This window comes from Neophocaena asiaeorientalis, unplaced genomic scaffold (assembly GCF_003031525.2).
Source record: "Neophocaena asiaeorientalis asiaeorientalis breed wild unplaced genomic scaffold, Neophocaena_asiaeorientalis_V1.1 scaffold14, whole genome shotgun sequence".
Classification (NCBI taxonomy): domain Eukaryota; kingdom Metazoa; phylum Chordata; class Mammalia; order Artiodactyla; family Phocoenidae; genus Neophocaena; species Neophocaena asiaeorientalis.
In genome coordinates, this window is record NW_020175192.1 from 11,231,209 (window position 1) to 11,246,192 (window position 14,984).

Below are 14,984 nucleotides of genomic sequence, written 5' to 3' on the forward strand. Positions count from 1 at the left end.
AGAGGCTGTCTTTTCTCCATTGTATATTCTTCCCTCCTTTATCAAAAATAAAGTGACCATATGTGCGTAGGTTTATCTCTGGGCTTTCTGTCCTGTTCCATTGATCTGTATTCCTGTTTTTTGTGCCAGTACCATATTGTTTTGATTATTGTCACTTTGTAGTATAGTCTGAAGTCCGGGAGCCTGATTCCTGCAGCTCCATTTTTCTTTCTCAAGATTGCTTTGGCCATTCGGGGTCTTTTGTGTTTTCTTAGAAATTGTGAAATTTTTTGTTCTAGTGCTGTGAAAAATGCCATTGGTAGTTTGATAGGGATTGCATTGAATCTGTTTATTGCTTTGGGTAGTATAGTCATTTTCACAGTGTTGATTCTTCCAATCCAAGAACATGGTATATCTCTGCATCTGTTGGTATCATCTTTAATTTCTTTCGTCAGTGTCTTATAGTTTTCTGCATACAGGTCCTTTTTGTCTCCTTAGGTAGGTTTATTCCTAGGTATTTAATTTTTTTTGTTGCAGTGGTAAATGGGACTGTTTCCTTAATTTCTCAGAGTTTTCAGCATTAGTGTATAGGAATGCAAGAGATTTCTGTTCATTAATTTTGTAACCTGCTGCTTTACCAGATTCATTGATTAGCTCTAGTAGTGTTCTGGTGGCGTGTTTAGGATTCTCTATGTATAGTATCATGTCATCTGCAGTGACCGTTTTACTTCTTCTTTTCTGATTTGGATTCCTTTTATTTCTTTTTCTTCTCTGACTGCTGTGGCTAAAACTTCCAATACTATGTTGAATAATAGTTGTGAGAGTGGACAACCTTGTCTTTTTCCTGATATTAGAGGAAATGTTTTCAGTTTTTCACCATTGTGAACCATTTTGCTGTGGGTTTGTCATATATGGCCTTTATTATGTTGAGGAAAGTTCCCTTTATGCCTACTTTCTGGAGGGTTTTTATCATAAATGGCTGTTGAATTTTGTCAAAAGCTTTTTCTGCATCTATTGAGATGATCATATGGTTTTTTTCCTTCAGTTTGTTAATGTGGTTATAGCACTGATTGATTTGCATATATTCAAGAATCCTTGCCTTCCTGGGATAAACCCCACTTGATCATGGTGTATGATCCTTTTAATGTGCTGTTAGATTCTGTTTGCTAGTATTTTGTTGAGGATTTTTGCATCTATGTTCATCAGTGATATTGGCCTGTAGTTTTCTTTCTTTGTGACATCTTTGTCTGATTTTGGTATCGGGGATAGTGGCCTCATAGAATGAGTTTGGGAGTGTCCCTTCCTCTGCTATATTTTGGAAGAGTTTGAGAAGGATGGGTGTTAGATCTTCTGTAAATGTTTGAGAGAATTCACATGTGAAGCCATCTGGTCCTGGGCTTTTGTTTTTTGGAAGATTTTTAATGACAGTTTCAATTTCAGTGCTTGTGATTGGTCTGTTTATGTTTTCTATTTTTTCCTGGTTCTGTCTCAGGATTTTGTGCTTTTCTAAGAATTTGTCCATTTCTTCCAGGTTGTCCATTTTACTGGCATATAGTTGCTTGTGGTAATCTCTCATGATCCTTTGTATTTCTGCAATGTCAGTTGGTACTTATCCTTTTTCATTTCTAATTCTGTCTTCTCCCTTTTTTTCTTGATGAGTCTGGCTAATCGTTTATCAATTTTGTTTATCTTCTCAAGCAACTAGATTTTAGTTTTATTGATCTTTGCTATCGTTTCCTTCATTTCTTTTTCATTTATTTCTGCTCTGATCTTTATGATTTCTTTCCTTCTGCTATCTTTGGGTTTTTTTTTGTTCTTTCTGTAATTGCTTTAGGTGTACGTTTAGGTTGTTTATTTAAAATTTTTCTTGTTTCTTGAGGTGTGATTGTATTGCTATCAACTTCCCTTTTAGAACTGCTTTTGCTGCATTCCATAGATTTTGGGTTGTCATGTGTTCATTGTCATTTTTTTCTAGGTATTTTTTGATTTCCTCTTTGATTTCTTCAGTGATCTCTTGGTTATTTAGTAGCATAATGTTTAGCCTCCATGTGTTTGTATTTATTACAGTTTTTTTTCCTGTAATTGATATCTAGTCTCATAGCGTTGTGGTCAGAAAAGATACTTGATAAGATTTCAGTTTTCTTACATTTACTAAGGCTTGATTTGTGACCCAAGATATGATGTGTCCTGGAGAATGTTCCATGAGAACTTGAGAAGAAAGTGTATTCAGTTGTTTTTGGATGGAATGTCCTATAAATATCAATTTAGTCTATCTGGTCTATTGTGTCATTTAAAGCTTGTGTTTCCTTATTTATTTTCTGTCTGGATGATCTGCCTATTGGTGTAAGTGGGGTGTTAAAGTTCCCCACTGTTTTTGTGTTACTGTCGATTTGTCCTTTTATGGCTGTGAACATTTGCCTTACGTTTTGTGGTGCTCCTATGTTGGCTGCATAAATATTTATAATTGTTATTTTTTCTTCTTGGATTGATCCCTTGATCGTTATGTCATGTCCTTATCTCTTGTAACATTCTTTATTTTAAAGTATTTTATCTGATACGAGTATTGCTACTCCAGCTTTCTTGTGATTTCCATTTGCATAGAATATCTTTTTCCATCCCCTCACTTTCAGTCTGTATGTGTCGCTAGGTCTGAAGCAGGTTTCTTGTAGACAGACAGACATATTTAAATGTCTTGTTTTTGTATCCATTCAAACAGTCTTTGTCTTTCGGTTGGAGCATTTAATCCATTTACATATAAGGTGTTCGGTGATATGTATGTTCCTATTACCATTTTCTTAATTGATTTGGGTTTGTTTTTGTTGGTCTTTTTCTTTTGCGTTTCCTGCTTAGAGAAGTTCCTTTAGCATTTGTTGTAAAGCTGGTTTTGTGGTGCCGAATTCTCGTAGTTTTTGCTTGTCTGTAAAGCTTTTTATTTCTCCATTGAATTTGAATGAGATCTTTGCTGGGTACAGTAATCTTGGTTGTAGGTTTTTCCCTTTCATCACTTTAAGTATATTCTGCCACTCCCTTCCGGCTTGCAGAGTTTCTCCTGAAAGATCAGCTGTTAACCTATTGGGGGTTCCCTTATATGTTATTTGTTGGTTTTCCATTGCTGCTTTTAATATTTTTTCTTTGTAGTTAGTTTTTCATAGTTTGATTAATATGTATCTTGACGTGTTTCTCCTTGGATTTATCCTGTATGGGACTCTGTGCTTGCTGGACTTGATTAACTATTTCCTTTCCCATGTTAGGGAAGTTTTCAACTATAATCTCTTCAGATATTTTCTCAGTCCCTTTCTTTTTCTCTTCTTCTTCTGGGGCCCTTATAATTTGAATGTTGGTGCATTTTATGTCCCAGAGGTCTCTGTGACTGTCCTCAATTCTTTTCATTCTTTTTTGTTTATTGTGCTCTGCAGTAGTTATTTCCACTATTTTATCTTCCAGGTCACTTATCCGTTCTTCTGCCTCAGTTATTCTACTATTGATTCCTTCTAGAGAATTTTTAATTTCATTGTTCATCATTGTTTGTTTGCTCTTTAGTACTTCTGGGTCCTTGTTAAGTGTTTCTTGTATTTTCTCCATTCTGTTTCCAAGATTTTGGATCATCTTTACTATCATTACTCTGAATTCTTTTTTAGGTAGACTGCCTATTTCCTCTTCATTTGTTTGGTCTGGTTGGTTTTACTTTGTTCCTTCATCTGCTGTGTATTTCTCTGTTTTCTCATTTTGCTTAACTTACTGTGTTAGGGGTCTGCTTTTTGCAGACTGCAGGTTCATAGTTCCCATTGTTTTTGGTGTCTCTCCCCAGTGGGTAAGGTTGGTTCAGTGGGTTGTGTAGGCTTCCTGGTGGATGGGACTGGTGCCTGTGTTCTGGTGGATGAGGCTGGATCTTGTCTTTCTGGTGGGCAGGACCGTGTCCGGTGGTGTGTTTTGGGGTGTCTGTGAACTTAGTATGATTTTAGGCAGCCTCTCTGCTAATGGGTGGGGTTGTGTTCCTGTCTTGCTAGTTGTTTGGCATGGGGTGTCCAGTACTGGAGCTTGCTGGTCGTTGAGTAGAGCTGGGTCTTAGCGTTGAGATGGAGATCTCTGGGAGAGCTCTCTCCCGTATTATGAGAGGCCAGGAGGTCTCTGGTGGGCCAGTGTTCTGAACTTGGCTTTCTGACCTCAGAGGCTCAGGCCTGGCACCTGGCCAGAGCACCAAGACCCTGTCAGCCACACAGCTCAGAAGAAAAGGGAGAAAAGAAAAAACAGGAAGAAACAGAAGTTATTAAAATAAAAAAGTAATTAAAAAAAGAGCAATTAAACAAATAAATCCACCAATGATAGCAAGTGCTAAAAACTATACTAAAAAAAACCGGACAGACAGAACCCTAGGACAAATAGTAAAAGCAAACCTATACAGACAGAATCACACAAAGAAGCATATACATACACACTCACAAAAAGAGAAAAAGAAAAAAATATAAAAAAAGGAAGAGAGCTCCCAAATAAATAAACAAATCTACCAATGATAATCTCTAAATACTAAACTAAGATAAACATAAAACTAGAAACAAATTAGATGCAGAAAGCAAACCCCAAGTCTACAGTTGCTCCCAAAGTCCACCGTCTCAGTTTTGGGATGACTCGTTGTCTATTCAGGTATTCCACAGATGCAGGGTACAGCAAGTTGATTGTGGAGATTTAATCTGCTGCTCCTGAGGCTACTGGGAGAGATTTCCCTTTCTCCTGTTTGTTCGCACAGCTCCCGGGGTTCAGCTTTGGATTTGGACCCGCCTCTGCATGTAGGTCGCCTGAGGGCATCTGTTCTTTGCTCAGACAGGATGGGGTTAAAGGAGCAGCTGATTCGGGGACTCTGGCTCACTCAGGCCAGGGGAGGGAGGGGTACGGAATGCGGGGCAAGCCTGTGGCGGCAGAGCCCAGTGTGATGCTGCAATAGCCTGTGGCGCGCCTTGTGTTCTTCTGGGGAAGTTGTCCCTGGATCCTGGGACCCTGGCAGTGGCGGGCTGCACAGGCTCCCGGGAGGGGAGGTGTGGATAGTGACCTGTGCTTGCACACAGGCTTCTTGGTGGCTGCAGCAGTAACTTTAGCGTTTCATGCCCGTCTCTGGTGTCCACGCTGATAGCTGTGGCTTGTGCCCGTCTCTGAAGCTTGTTTAGGCGGTGCCCCTCTCCTTGTGCACCCTTTTAGGAAGTCTGAGGTCTTCTGCCAGCATTCAGTAGGTGTTCTGTAGGAGTTGTGCCACATGTAGATCTATTTTTGGTGTATTTGTGGGGAGGAAGGTGATCTCCATATCTTACTCCTCTGCCATCTTGAAGGTCCTTTTATAGAATTTTAAAGAGTTCTTTTTTCTGGATACAGGTCTGTTAAAAGAGTTATGTTTTGTGAATATTGTCCATTCTATGAGTTGTCTTTTCAGTTTCTTGTTGGTGTGCTTTGAGATACAAACGTTTTTAATCTTGATGAGGTATAATTTATGTATTTGTCTTTTTGTTGCTTGTGTTTCTGTGTCATATCTAAGAAAGCATTCCCTGTTCCAACACCACCAATATTTACTTCTGTTTTTTCTTCAAAGAGTTTCTGTTTTAGCTCTTATATTTAGATCTTTGATCATTTTGAATTAATTTTTGCATATAGTGTGAGGTGTAGGTCGTCATATTTATTAGTATGCTGTAATACGTATACTGTATGTATGACCCAGCCGTACCACTTTTAGGTTTTTACCCAAGTTCACTCAAAATCCATGTACATATCAACTTTATTCATAACAGCCAAAACATGGAAACAACTCAGATGCCCTTTAACAGTCCCTTCATTGCCCCCAAGTGTGGTACATCCTTACAATGGAATACAGCTTTGCAATAAGAAGGAACGAAGTACTGACATGCCCAACAACATGGATAAATCTCAGATGAGTCATGCTTATTGAAAGCAGCCAGATTCATCTGCCTTCCTTAAAGGCATTAACACTCAGAAATAAGAGATGATAGACCTCAGAGGATGATGGTAACTATGACAGATATAGATAGTGCTTTTTCCTCTGCAGGCATTATTCTCAGTGCCTTATAGATATTAACTCATTTTATCCCCACATCTTTATGAAATACATATTATTATCCCAATTTTACAGGTCAGGAAACTGAGGCAGAGAGGTTAATTAACTTCTCCCATGTGACATAGTAAATAGTGTCACTGGGTTCCACATCCAGGCCCTCTGTCGCCACAGTCTATACTATTCTGCTAGTTTTGTATTTCATAGGAAAGCTTTGGGTGTAGCCAAAATATGAATGAGTTATTTGGGAATTTAAGCAAAGCCTTATTAATGAATTTGCTTATTTTCTTTCCTTCTCTGGCATACTTTCTGTTACACAGTTTTCATTCTTAGCTCAATTAGGACAGGGTTCCCTTCAGTTGAAAGGGTCAAATCTGAGTTTTAAAATTCTAGCCTTTCTTTTCTGTTAAAAGACAGCAGATTTTTAAACAATTCTATTTTATTTATCCTTATAATTTAGAGCCTGACTGACTTTCATGATACTTGGAGATAATCTCCTAAAATAAATCATTTGTCTTTAAATTTCATGTCCCCTAATCATTTGCTGTTCTCAAAAAAATAAAAGTGATTGCTAGAAAAGGAGACTAGGATGCCTAGATCTTGGTTTCGAAATACCATTCTCCAGTAAAAGGAGTCAGGACTCCTTGGCGAAGAGCTGATTCCAAGTTTGGGGAAATGCAAGATGAGCTTGGAACATGTTTTGGTACCAGAAAGTAAGAAAATGCTCAAAAAACCCCCAAACAACAAAAAAGGGAAGCAAGTCAAAAGGAGCCAGGGACAATTTGAAGGGACTCAATGACCAAAGCCAGGATATTTGAACAAGAAAATAAATCATGATAGTAATGGGTTATAATCCATGAAATAAAATAAATATCCATGAATCCATACTAAGTTAACAATTGAATAAATAGATTGGCTCGAGAATCTGATCCATTTGTTCAGTAGTCTTCCTTATAGAATCCTAATCCATCCGCATGAAAGGAATGACGGAAGTAACATGCCGTTAGGCAAACCTACAAGTATCAGTTGTTGTAGGCACGAGCCATCAGTGGATGCTGAAATTAGTGAGCTAACGTGTGCTGAGAAACTGGGTGTTTAGGCATAGTCTCAGTAGATCTCCCCACAGGGTGCTTATTAATTACAAAGGGAAAAATAATAGCTTCATGGTGGAGAAATCTGACAGACACCACCTTAACCAGTGATCATTCTGACAGCCCCAGTAATAAGCCATGTGAACATCATGGACCCTTGATGTTAGGTCCTGAGAAGGGCACAATGTCTTCTCTGTGATGTTCTTGCCCAAAATGTATAGCCTCAATTTAATCACAAGGAAATAGCAGACAACCGCACATTGAGGGCCGTTGTATAAAATAACTACAGAAACTCCTCAGAAGTGTCATGGTCCTGAGAGATGAGGAGACACTGGGCACACTTAGAGCCTGGAACAAGGAGACACGGCAGCTAAACACAGTGGGATCCCAGGTGTGGTGCCGGACCAGGACGACCAGGACGGGGACGCAAGTGCTAAAACTGGTGACATGTGAATAAGATCTGTAGATTAGTTAATAGGCTTGTATTATTAGTTTAGATAATTTTACTAAGATCATATACAGTGTTAACATTAGGGAAAGCTGGGCAAAACCTGTACTGGAGTTCTGTGTACTAATGTTGCAACTCTTCTGTTAATGTAAAATTATTTTAAAATAAAAAAGTTGAAAAAATGTAAAAAGAAAACAGATACTCTGTGATGCCCAGAGAATAACATTTCATACGTTCAGTGATCAAATTGTTGAGGATGTGCTAAATTCAGTGCCAACCATAGTAGGAAACTTAGAAAAAAAATATCCGCTCCGAGGAGCTTATAGCCCTTCAAGGGGCTGAGAAAGTCATGCAAACAATTGATTGTCATCTGTTAACTGATTTCTGTAATCTATGCAGATGAAAGTTCAGGGAGCATATAGGAAAAAGAACTCTTAATGTATTGAAAGAAATTAAAAAAAAATTTTTTTTCTTTTTAATTTTATTTTTGTGGTACGCGGGCCTCGCACTGCTGTGGCCTCTCCCATTGCGGAGTACAGGCTCCGGACACGCAGGCTCAGCGGCCATGGCTCACGGGCCCAGACGCTCCGCGGCATGTGTGACCCTCCTGGACTGGGGCACGAACCCGCATCCCCTGCATCGGCAGGCGGACGCTCAACCACTGTGCCACCAGGGAAGCCCTAAAAATTTTTTTATTTAGAGATGTTTTGGATTGAAATAACTTTGTGCCCAGGTTGAATTCTTTGTAGTAGATTGTCATTTTTGCATTTGGTCACCGTCAGCAAAAACCTTTCTGTGTGTGGCAGAAAACAGATTTCCTAAGTATCACTGGAGCCCCAGCCGTTAGAGCATCATTTGCTTCATGTAATACGTATTGAAATAGGAAAGAGGAGAACAGTCTGGTCCAGCACAGTATCTCATGCCTACTTTGTTTACAGCTTGTGAATGGACCCCTCTCCATTGTCACTTTTTATCTGAAAGTAAGGCAGGGGGCTGTGCCGGCGCCACCTGGATTAGGCCTCCGGGATGCCATGCCAGGGAGGAGGGTGGGGATGGGGGTAGGTGGTGTTGCAGTGTGAGTGGGCGTGCGCATGCGCTTGCAAGAGAGGGCTCTGGGGAGCAGGGGCCCAGCCCCCAGCCTCAGGGCACCCAGCGAACTTGCCTCTTTCACCATCCAGAGTATACAAATGTCTTATGATTTGCCATCATAAGACATTTTTTGTGTGTTGGAAAGTAGATGTTAATAATGAAGTGAAACCTGGTTATTTGAGCCTCTCTTTAGGGACAGAATTTAAGATGCATTTGAGTTTCATTCTGGACATGTCCCAATTGTGATCTCTTTTGGTTGCAGAAATGGTGGTGTGGCAAAGGGGCCGGGGTCTCTAAGAACAAGGAGTAGGCTGGATGGAGGGCCTTTCTCCTTTGTCTTCCAGGGCATGTGAGACAGTGTTACTGTCTCAGTATTCCTCCCCTCACTTTTATCACCTCTTAGTCACCCATCCCCCATTTGTTTGATTTCAAAAGGCCTTTTTTGCAAATAGGCTGTTGTAACTCCTCCGTATAAAACTTTGGTTCCTCATCTCCCTGTTTCTCTTTTCCTGTAGGAGAGGAAGTGGGCTATACTGAGCTCATGAGAGATGATCAGGAATTTGAACTATTTCAATGGAGAACTGATTTCTGGGATTAAAGGAGAGGGTCAACTGCCTTTCTTCCCAGGAAAGCTGGGAGGCTCAATCACATGGCCTTCATTTATAGGCTCTAAAAATAGAGCAGTGCTGATCTGGTCTGTAGGGATGCAGTTCGTGTTCCCAGGCCCTTCTACTGCTGTGTCCAGCATCTGAATGTTCCTGTCTTCCTTTGTTTTTATAATGAAATCTCAGATGTGCTCATTGAGATCAGAGGAGATAATATCGAAGCCTGATTTCGATCACACTGAGATGCTATAGCTTGTAAACATCTGTTGTACAGTAACTACTGTCTTGTTGGCACAGAGTTTCAGAAACTGTGGAGGAGTGTCACTGTGGATTCAATGGATGAGGAGAAAATTGAAGAGTATCTGAAGCGGCAGGGTATTTCTTCCATGCAGGAATCTGGACCAAAGAAAATGGTACGTACTCTCTAGAAGAAAATGTAATCCTCTGCTCTTTGAACTGTTAGCCTGCGTCCTGTGCAGCTCTCGGAAGAGCAGGTAGGTAGTTAGTTCTCCCTTCCAGTTTTTTCTGTGTCCTAATCCTGTGACCTTGGTCAGATGCATTCAGATCACGTCTGGTGTACTGAGGGCCAGCGGATCTCTTTGCCCTCAGGGGCTGCTCACCAGGTATGTGAGAGCCTCCCCGACAGGCTGCCTGCGCTTAAGCTCCAGCCATAGGGCGTGCAGTGCCCATGTGTTGTGCTCCCAGTTTCTGCCAGGGGCTTGCTTCATCGTTCTGGCCTTTATGGTCTTCACCCCACCCCCCACCCCTCTTGCTCCCGGAGCCCGGTGGTCTCGGTGCCTGGCTTTGCCTTAGCCCTGATCACACTGAATTATCTTTGTTGACTTTCAGATCCCTTAGGAACCAGATATTACTGTCTTTATAGCCCCCAAATCCTGCTCATTGGAGGGATTTGTAATTGAATGAAGACCTGTGAATTCCTTTACCAGCTAACCAGCTCTCTGCAGCCCAGGGTCAAAGCCAGGATGAGAAGTATTTCACTACCACCCCCCTTCCCTGTCCACCATCGTGCCTTTGTAGCTTGACTTGTTTGTGACTGTGTTTTATTCAGTGAAGTTTTAGGACTCCTTTAAAAGGGAAAATTTATTGCCAGTGATCTCCAAGAATTAGTGTGATTGCAGCACTTCATGGTTTCCCGTCATTGCTTAGTTTGTTAATATTATGTGATATTAGTATTTCAGGTATACAGTGAAGAAAAGAGGATAATATTTAACAAATCTTTCTGTGTTCATCCACTTCCCAATTTGCCCATATCTCTATATTTTGCTGTATTTGCTTCAGGTCTTTGTTTTATTGGTAATTAATGGTGGATAAAATTTTAAACCTGATAATAGAGATGAAAAACAAAAGAGATTTACTGTCTCTCTTTTTACCCACTTCATGCCTACAATAGTTCTGGTTAGTTTTCGTGCCAGCCCATTTATTCCAGGTGGAGGTATGCACTTCACTGTAACAGAAAGCCCTGGTTTGTGTTTTAGAACAAGGATTGTGTGGATTGGTGTGTGTGAGGCTGGGCTGCAGAACAGAAAAAAGGTCACAAACCCTGCATCTCTTTGCTGTTGGTTTCTGGGGCATCTTTTGTAAATCCTCCCCATATTACCGCTCCGAGCAGCCATTGTTTCTAACCGTCTTTACCTTTTCCTGTAGGCTCCTATTCAGAGAAGGAAAAAGCCAGCTTCACAGAAAAAGCGACGGTTTAAAACTCACAATGAGCACTTGGCCGGGGTGCTGAAGGACTACTCTGACATCACTCCTGGCAAGTAGTGGACAGTTTTGTCTGAGAGCAAAGAGTTACAAAGTCAAGATCTTCCTTGTTGACGCTGGGATCTGAAGACTGACCGTCTTCCCATTCTACTTCTTAGGACCGAGGACAGGAGCAGTTCAGTTTACAGAACTAGTGCAAATTACCAAACTTGAAGCTTATTTTCATTAATGGGCTAATGAGAAATGTTATGTCCCCTGTTAACCTCCTTCTTGGGGGAAAGGCGCTCAGCATGGCATGCAGGTGACTTTGCTATTTATCTCTACTTCTAAGTGGTTCCTGGTTCCATTTTCCTTTTCATTACCTTAGAACAGGTTTGCCGATAGTCTTGAATGCAGTATTTGTTTATTCCAAAAGAGCATATTTATAATAAAATCGTTGTAGAAGGAGCTCTGAGATGTCAGTGAGTTCAGTTTGCTTCTTTCCATTCTTGGCAGTGACGGGTGGCAGCTTGTCTTTGACTCCCACAGGTGGTGTCTGGAATGCTGTTGGAGACCGAGGTCTGGGCTGTGTTGCTGAGCGTGTGGATTTCACAGTTGGAACCCAAGGTGTGCCTCTTGGTAGCAGGTGAAGCAGTAAAGGTACACTACATGTGATTTTTTAATGCTTGCTTTTAAAAGGATAAATCAGTATTTAGCCTCTTGGATTTCGCAAGTCATGTTCTCATGCCATCTCCAGCAAGGATGAAGACATGACTGTGTCCCAGCCCTGATGGGGCTTGGCCCTGAGGTTCTTCTTTCAGAGACTCCCTCTGTCTCCCAATCACTGGCTGAGCTCAGGAGAGCTGCTGTCACACATGTGGGTTAAGAGTTGTGGTGACTTTTGGGGAAATCTGTGGCCATTCCATCATTCTGTGGTAAACTACCCATTTTCCTTATCTGTGCTTGTTTTATGGGCTGTGGGGCCCTTCGGGGTGATTGTTATGGTTCTTGTATCACATCGTGGTAGATTCTAAAAGCAAGGTTTGGTGTTCTCAAAAAAGGTGTGATGATAGCCCAAAGCAGTAAGTACTTTGTGCAGATGACAAGGAGCCTTTTTGCTGTTTTTTATCCTTTTTGTTTACTTCTCATCCATTTTCAGTGTCATCCTATTTCAGTGTCATCTTACCTCTTTCTTAGATCCAAGCCCCAAAATATGGCATGAAAAGATGTAAAACTGAGACTCCTCAGGATGATTTAGAAAATGGGAAACTCAATCTGTCTTGCTTTGTAGAGGATTTTTGCTAGTAAGGAAGAGCTTTAATATTTTATGGCATAAACTAGTTCTCTTTTTTTAAAAAAAAAAATCTGGAGCTGGCTTATCTCCAAGTATACCTACTTTTTCTGGTCTATACATACCCACCCCCATCAGTTTTATTGAGATACAGTTGATATACAGCACTGTGTAAGTTTTAAGATGCACAGCATAAGATTTGACTTACATACATCATAAAATGATTGCCACAGTAAATTTAATGTCACTCATTTCATATACATGCCAAAAACAAGCGATGAGAACTCCTTAGAATTTACTTTTAATAATTTTCACATGTATCATACAGCAGTGCTATCTGTAGTCCTCTTGCTGTACATTACATCCCTAGTACTTATTTATCTTAAAACTGGAAGTTTGTACCTTTTGACCACCTTGGTCCAATTTCCCCTCACCCTGGCCCACACCTCTGGTAACCACAAATCTGATCTTTTTCTGTGAGGTTTTTCTTTTAAGAATCTACATATAAATGAGATCATTTGGTATTTGCTTAGTCTGTATGACTTACTTAGCATAATGCCATTAAGGTCCATCCATGTTGTTGCAAGTGACAGGATTTCCTCCTTTTTTATGGCTGAATAAGGTTCTATTTGTGTGTGTGTGTGTATCTGCGTGTATCCATTCATCCACTAGGGAACAATGGGGAACACGTCTTGGTTATTGTAAATAATGCTGCTGTGAACATGGGGGTTCAGATATCTCTTTTTTGACTTAGTGTTTTTGTTTCCTTCGGATATATTCCCAGAAGTAAAATTGCAATATCATATGGTAGTTTCTGTTAACTTTTGGAGGAACTTCCGCCCACAGTGGCTGTACCAGTTTACAACCCCATCAACAGTGCGCAAGGATTCCATTTTCTCTACATCTTCACCAGCACTTGTTATCTCGTCTTTTTGATACTAGCCGTTCTGACAGGTGTGAGGTGGTAGCTTATTGTGCTTTTGATTTGCATCACTAATGATTATATTAATGATGTTGAGCATTTTTTCAGGTACCTGTTGGTCATTTGTATATCTTACTTGGATGAAGGTCTATTCAGGTCCTTTGTCCATCTTTTAATTGGATTATTTTTTATTTTTTTTCTTGTTATTGAGTTGTATGAGTTCTTTGTATATTTTGGATAGTAACCCTCTTATCATAAGATAAATGGTTTGCAAATATTTTCTCCAATTCCATAGATTGTCTTTTCATTTTATTATTTCTTTTGATGTTCAGAAGCTTTTTAGTTTGATATAGTCCTACTTGTCTATTTGCGATTTTGTTGCTTGTGCTTTAGTTGTATCCAAAAGTTTATTGCCAAGACTCGTGCCAAGGAGCTTTTTTCCTGTGTTTTCTTCTAGGAGTTTTATGCATTTTGGTCTTACATTTAAGTCTTTAATCCACTCTGATTTAATTTTTGTGAGTGGTGTAAGTTAGGGGTCTAGTTTCATACTTGTACATGTGAATGTCCAGTTTTCCCATCACCATTTAGCTGTGGACTTATGTGTCCTTTATTATGTTAAGATATGTTCCTTCTGTACCTAATTTGTTAAGAGTGTTTTTATCATGAATGGATGTTGAATTTTTTGGAAAGCTTTTTCTGCACCTTTTGAGATGATCATATGATTTTTTTCTTTCATTCTATTAATGTGACATACCAAATTGATTTATGTATGTTGAACCATTCTTGCATCTCAAGGATAAATCTTACTTGATGATGGTGAATGATCTTTTTAATGTACTGCTGAATTCAGTTTGCTAGTATTTTATTGAGAAGTTTTGCATCTATATTCATCAGGGATATGGACCTTTAGTTTTCTTTTCTGGTAGTGTACTTTTTTGGCTTTGATATTAGGGTAATGCTAGCCTTATAAAATGAGTTTAGGAATGTTCCCTCCTCTTCAGTTTTTTGGAAGAGTTTGATAAGGATTGGCATGAACTCTTATTTAAATGTTTGATGAAGTTCCCCTGTGAAGCCATCTGGGCCTGGGCTTTTCTTTGTTGGGAGATTTTTAAAAAAAATTTATTTATTTGCCTATGCCGGGTCTTAGTTGTGGTGTGCAGGATCTTTAATTGCAGCATGTGGGATCTGGTTCTCTGACCAGGGATCAGACCTGGGCCCCCTGCATTGGGAGCACAGAGTCTTAGCCACTGGACCACCAGGGAAGTCCCTGTTGGAAGATTTTTGATTACTGTTTCTAGCAATTGGTATTTTCAGATTTTCTGTTTCTTCTGATTTGGTCTTGGTAGGTTATATGTTTCTGATAATTTTTCCATTTCTTCTAGGTTGTCTGGTTTGTTGTATATAGTTGTTCATAGTAGCTGTTTATGATTCTTTGTGTATCACTTGTAATGTCTCCTTTTCCGTTTATAGTTTTGTTGATTTGGATCCTCTCTTTTCCTTAGTGTAGCTAGAGGTTTATCAGTTTTGTTTATCTCTTCAAAAAACCAACTCTTAGTTTGGTTAATCTTTTCTACTGCTTTTCTGTTTTATTTATTTCTGTTCTAGTCTTTTTTATTTCCTTCCTTCTGCTAACTTTGGGCTCAGTTTGTACTTTTTCTGTTTCCTAAAGGTGTAGAGTTAAGTTGTTTGAGATTTTTCTTGTTTCTTAATGTAGGTGTTTATTGCTGTGAACTTCCTTCTTCGAACTGCTTTTGCTGTATCCCGTAAGTTTTGGTATATTGTGTTTCCATTTTCATTTGTCTCAAG

General features: G+C 39.8%; 1 protein-coding gene across 1 annotated transcript in view; it reads left to right on the plus strand.

Moving 5' to 3' along the window:
* The window catches only part of GTF2E2 (general transcription factor IIE subunit 2), a 68,053-nt gene extending 56,615 nt beyond the window's left edge, over positions 1-11,438 (plus strand). The window contains exons 7-8 of the mRNA XM_024765166.1: positions 9,562-9,677; positions 10,930-11,438. Of these exons, the coding sequence (XP_024620934.1) occupies positions 9,562-9,677; positions 10,930-11,046 (233 nt within the window). The 3' untranslated portion in view covers positions 11,047-11,438. The remainder of the gene's footprint in view (positions 1-9,561; positions 9,678-10,929) is intronic.
* The last annotated feature ends 3,546 nt before the right edge of the window (positions 11,439-14,984 follow it).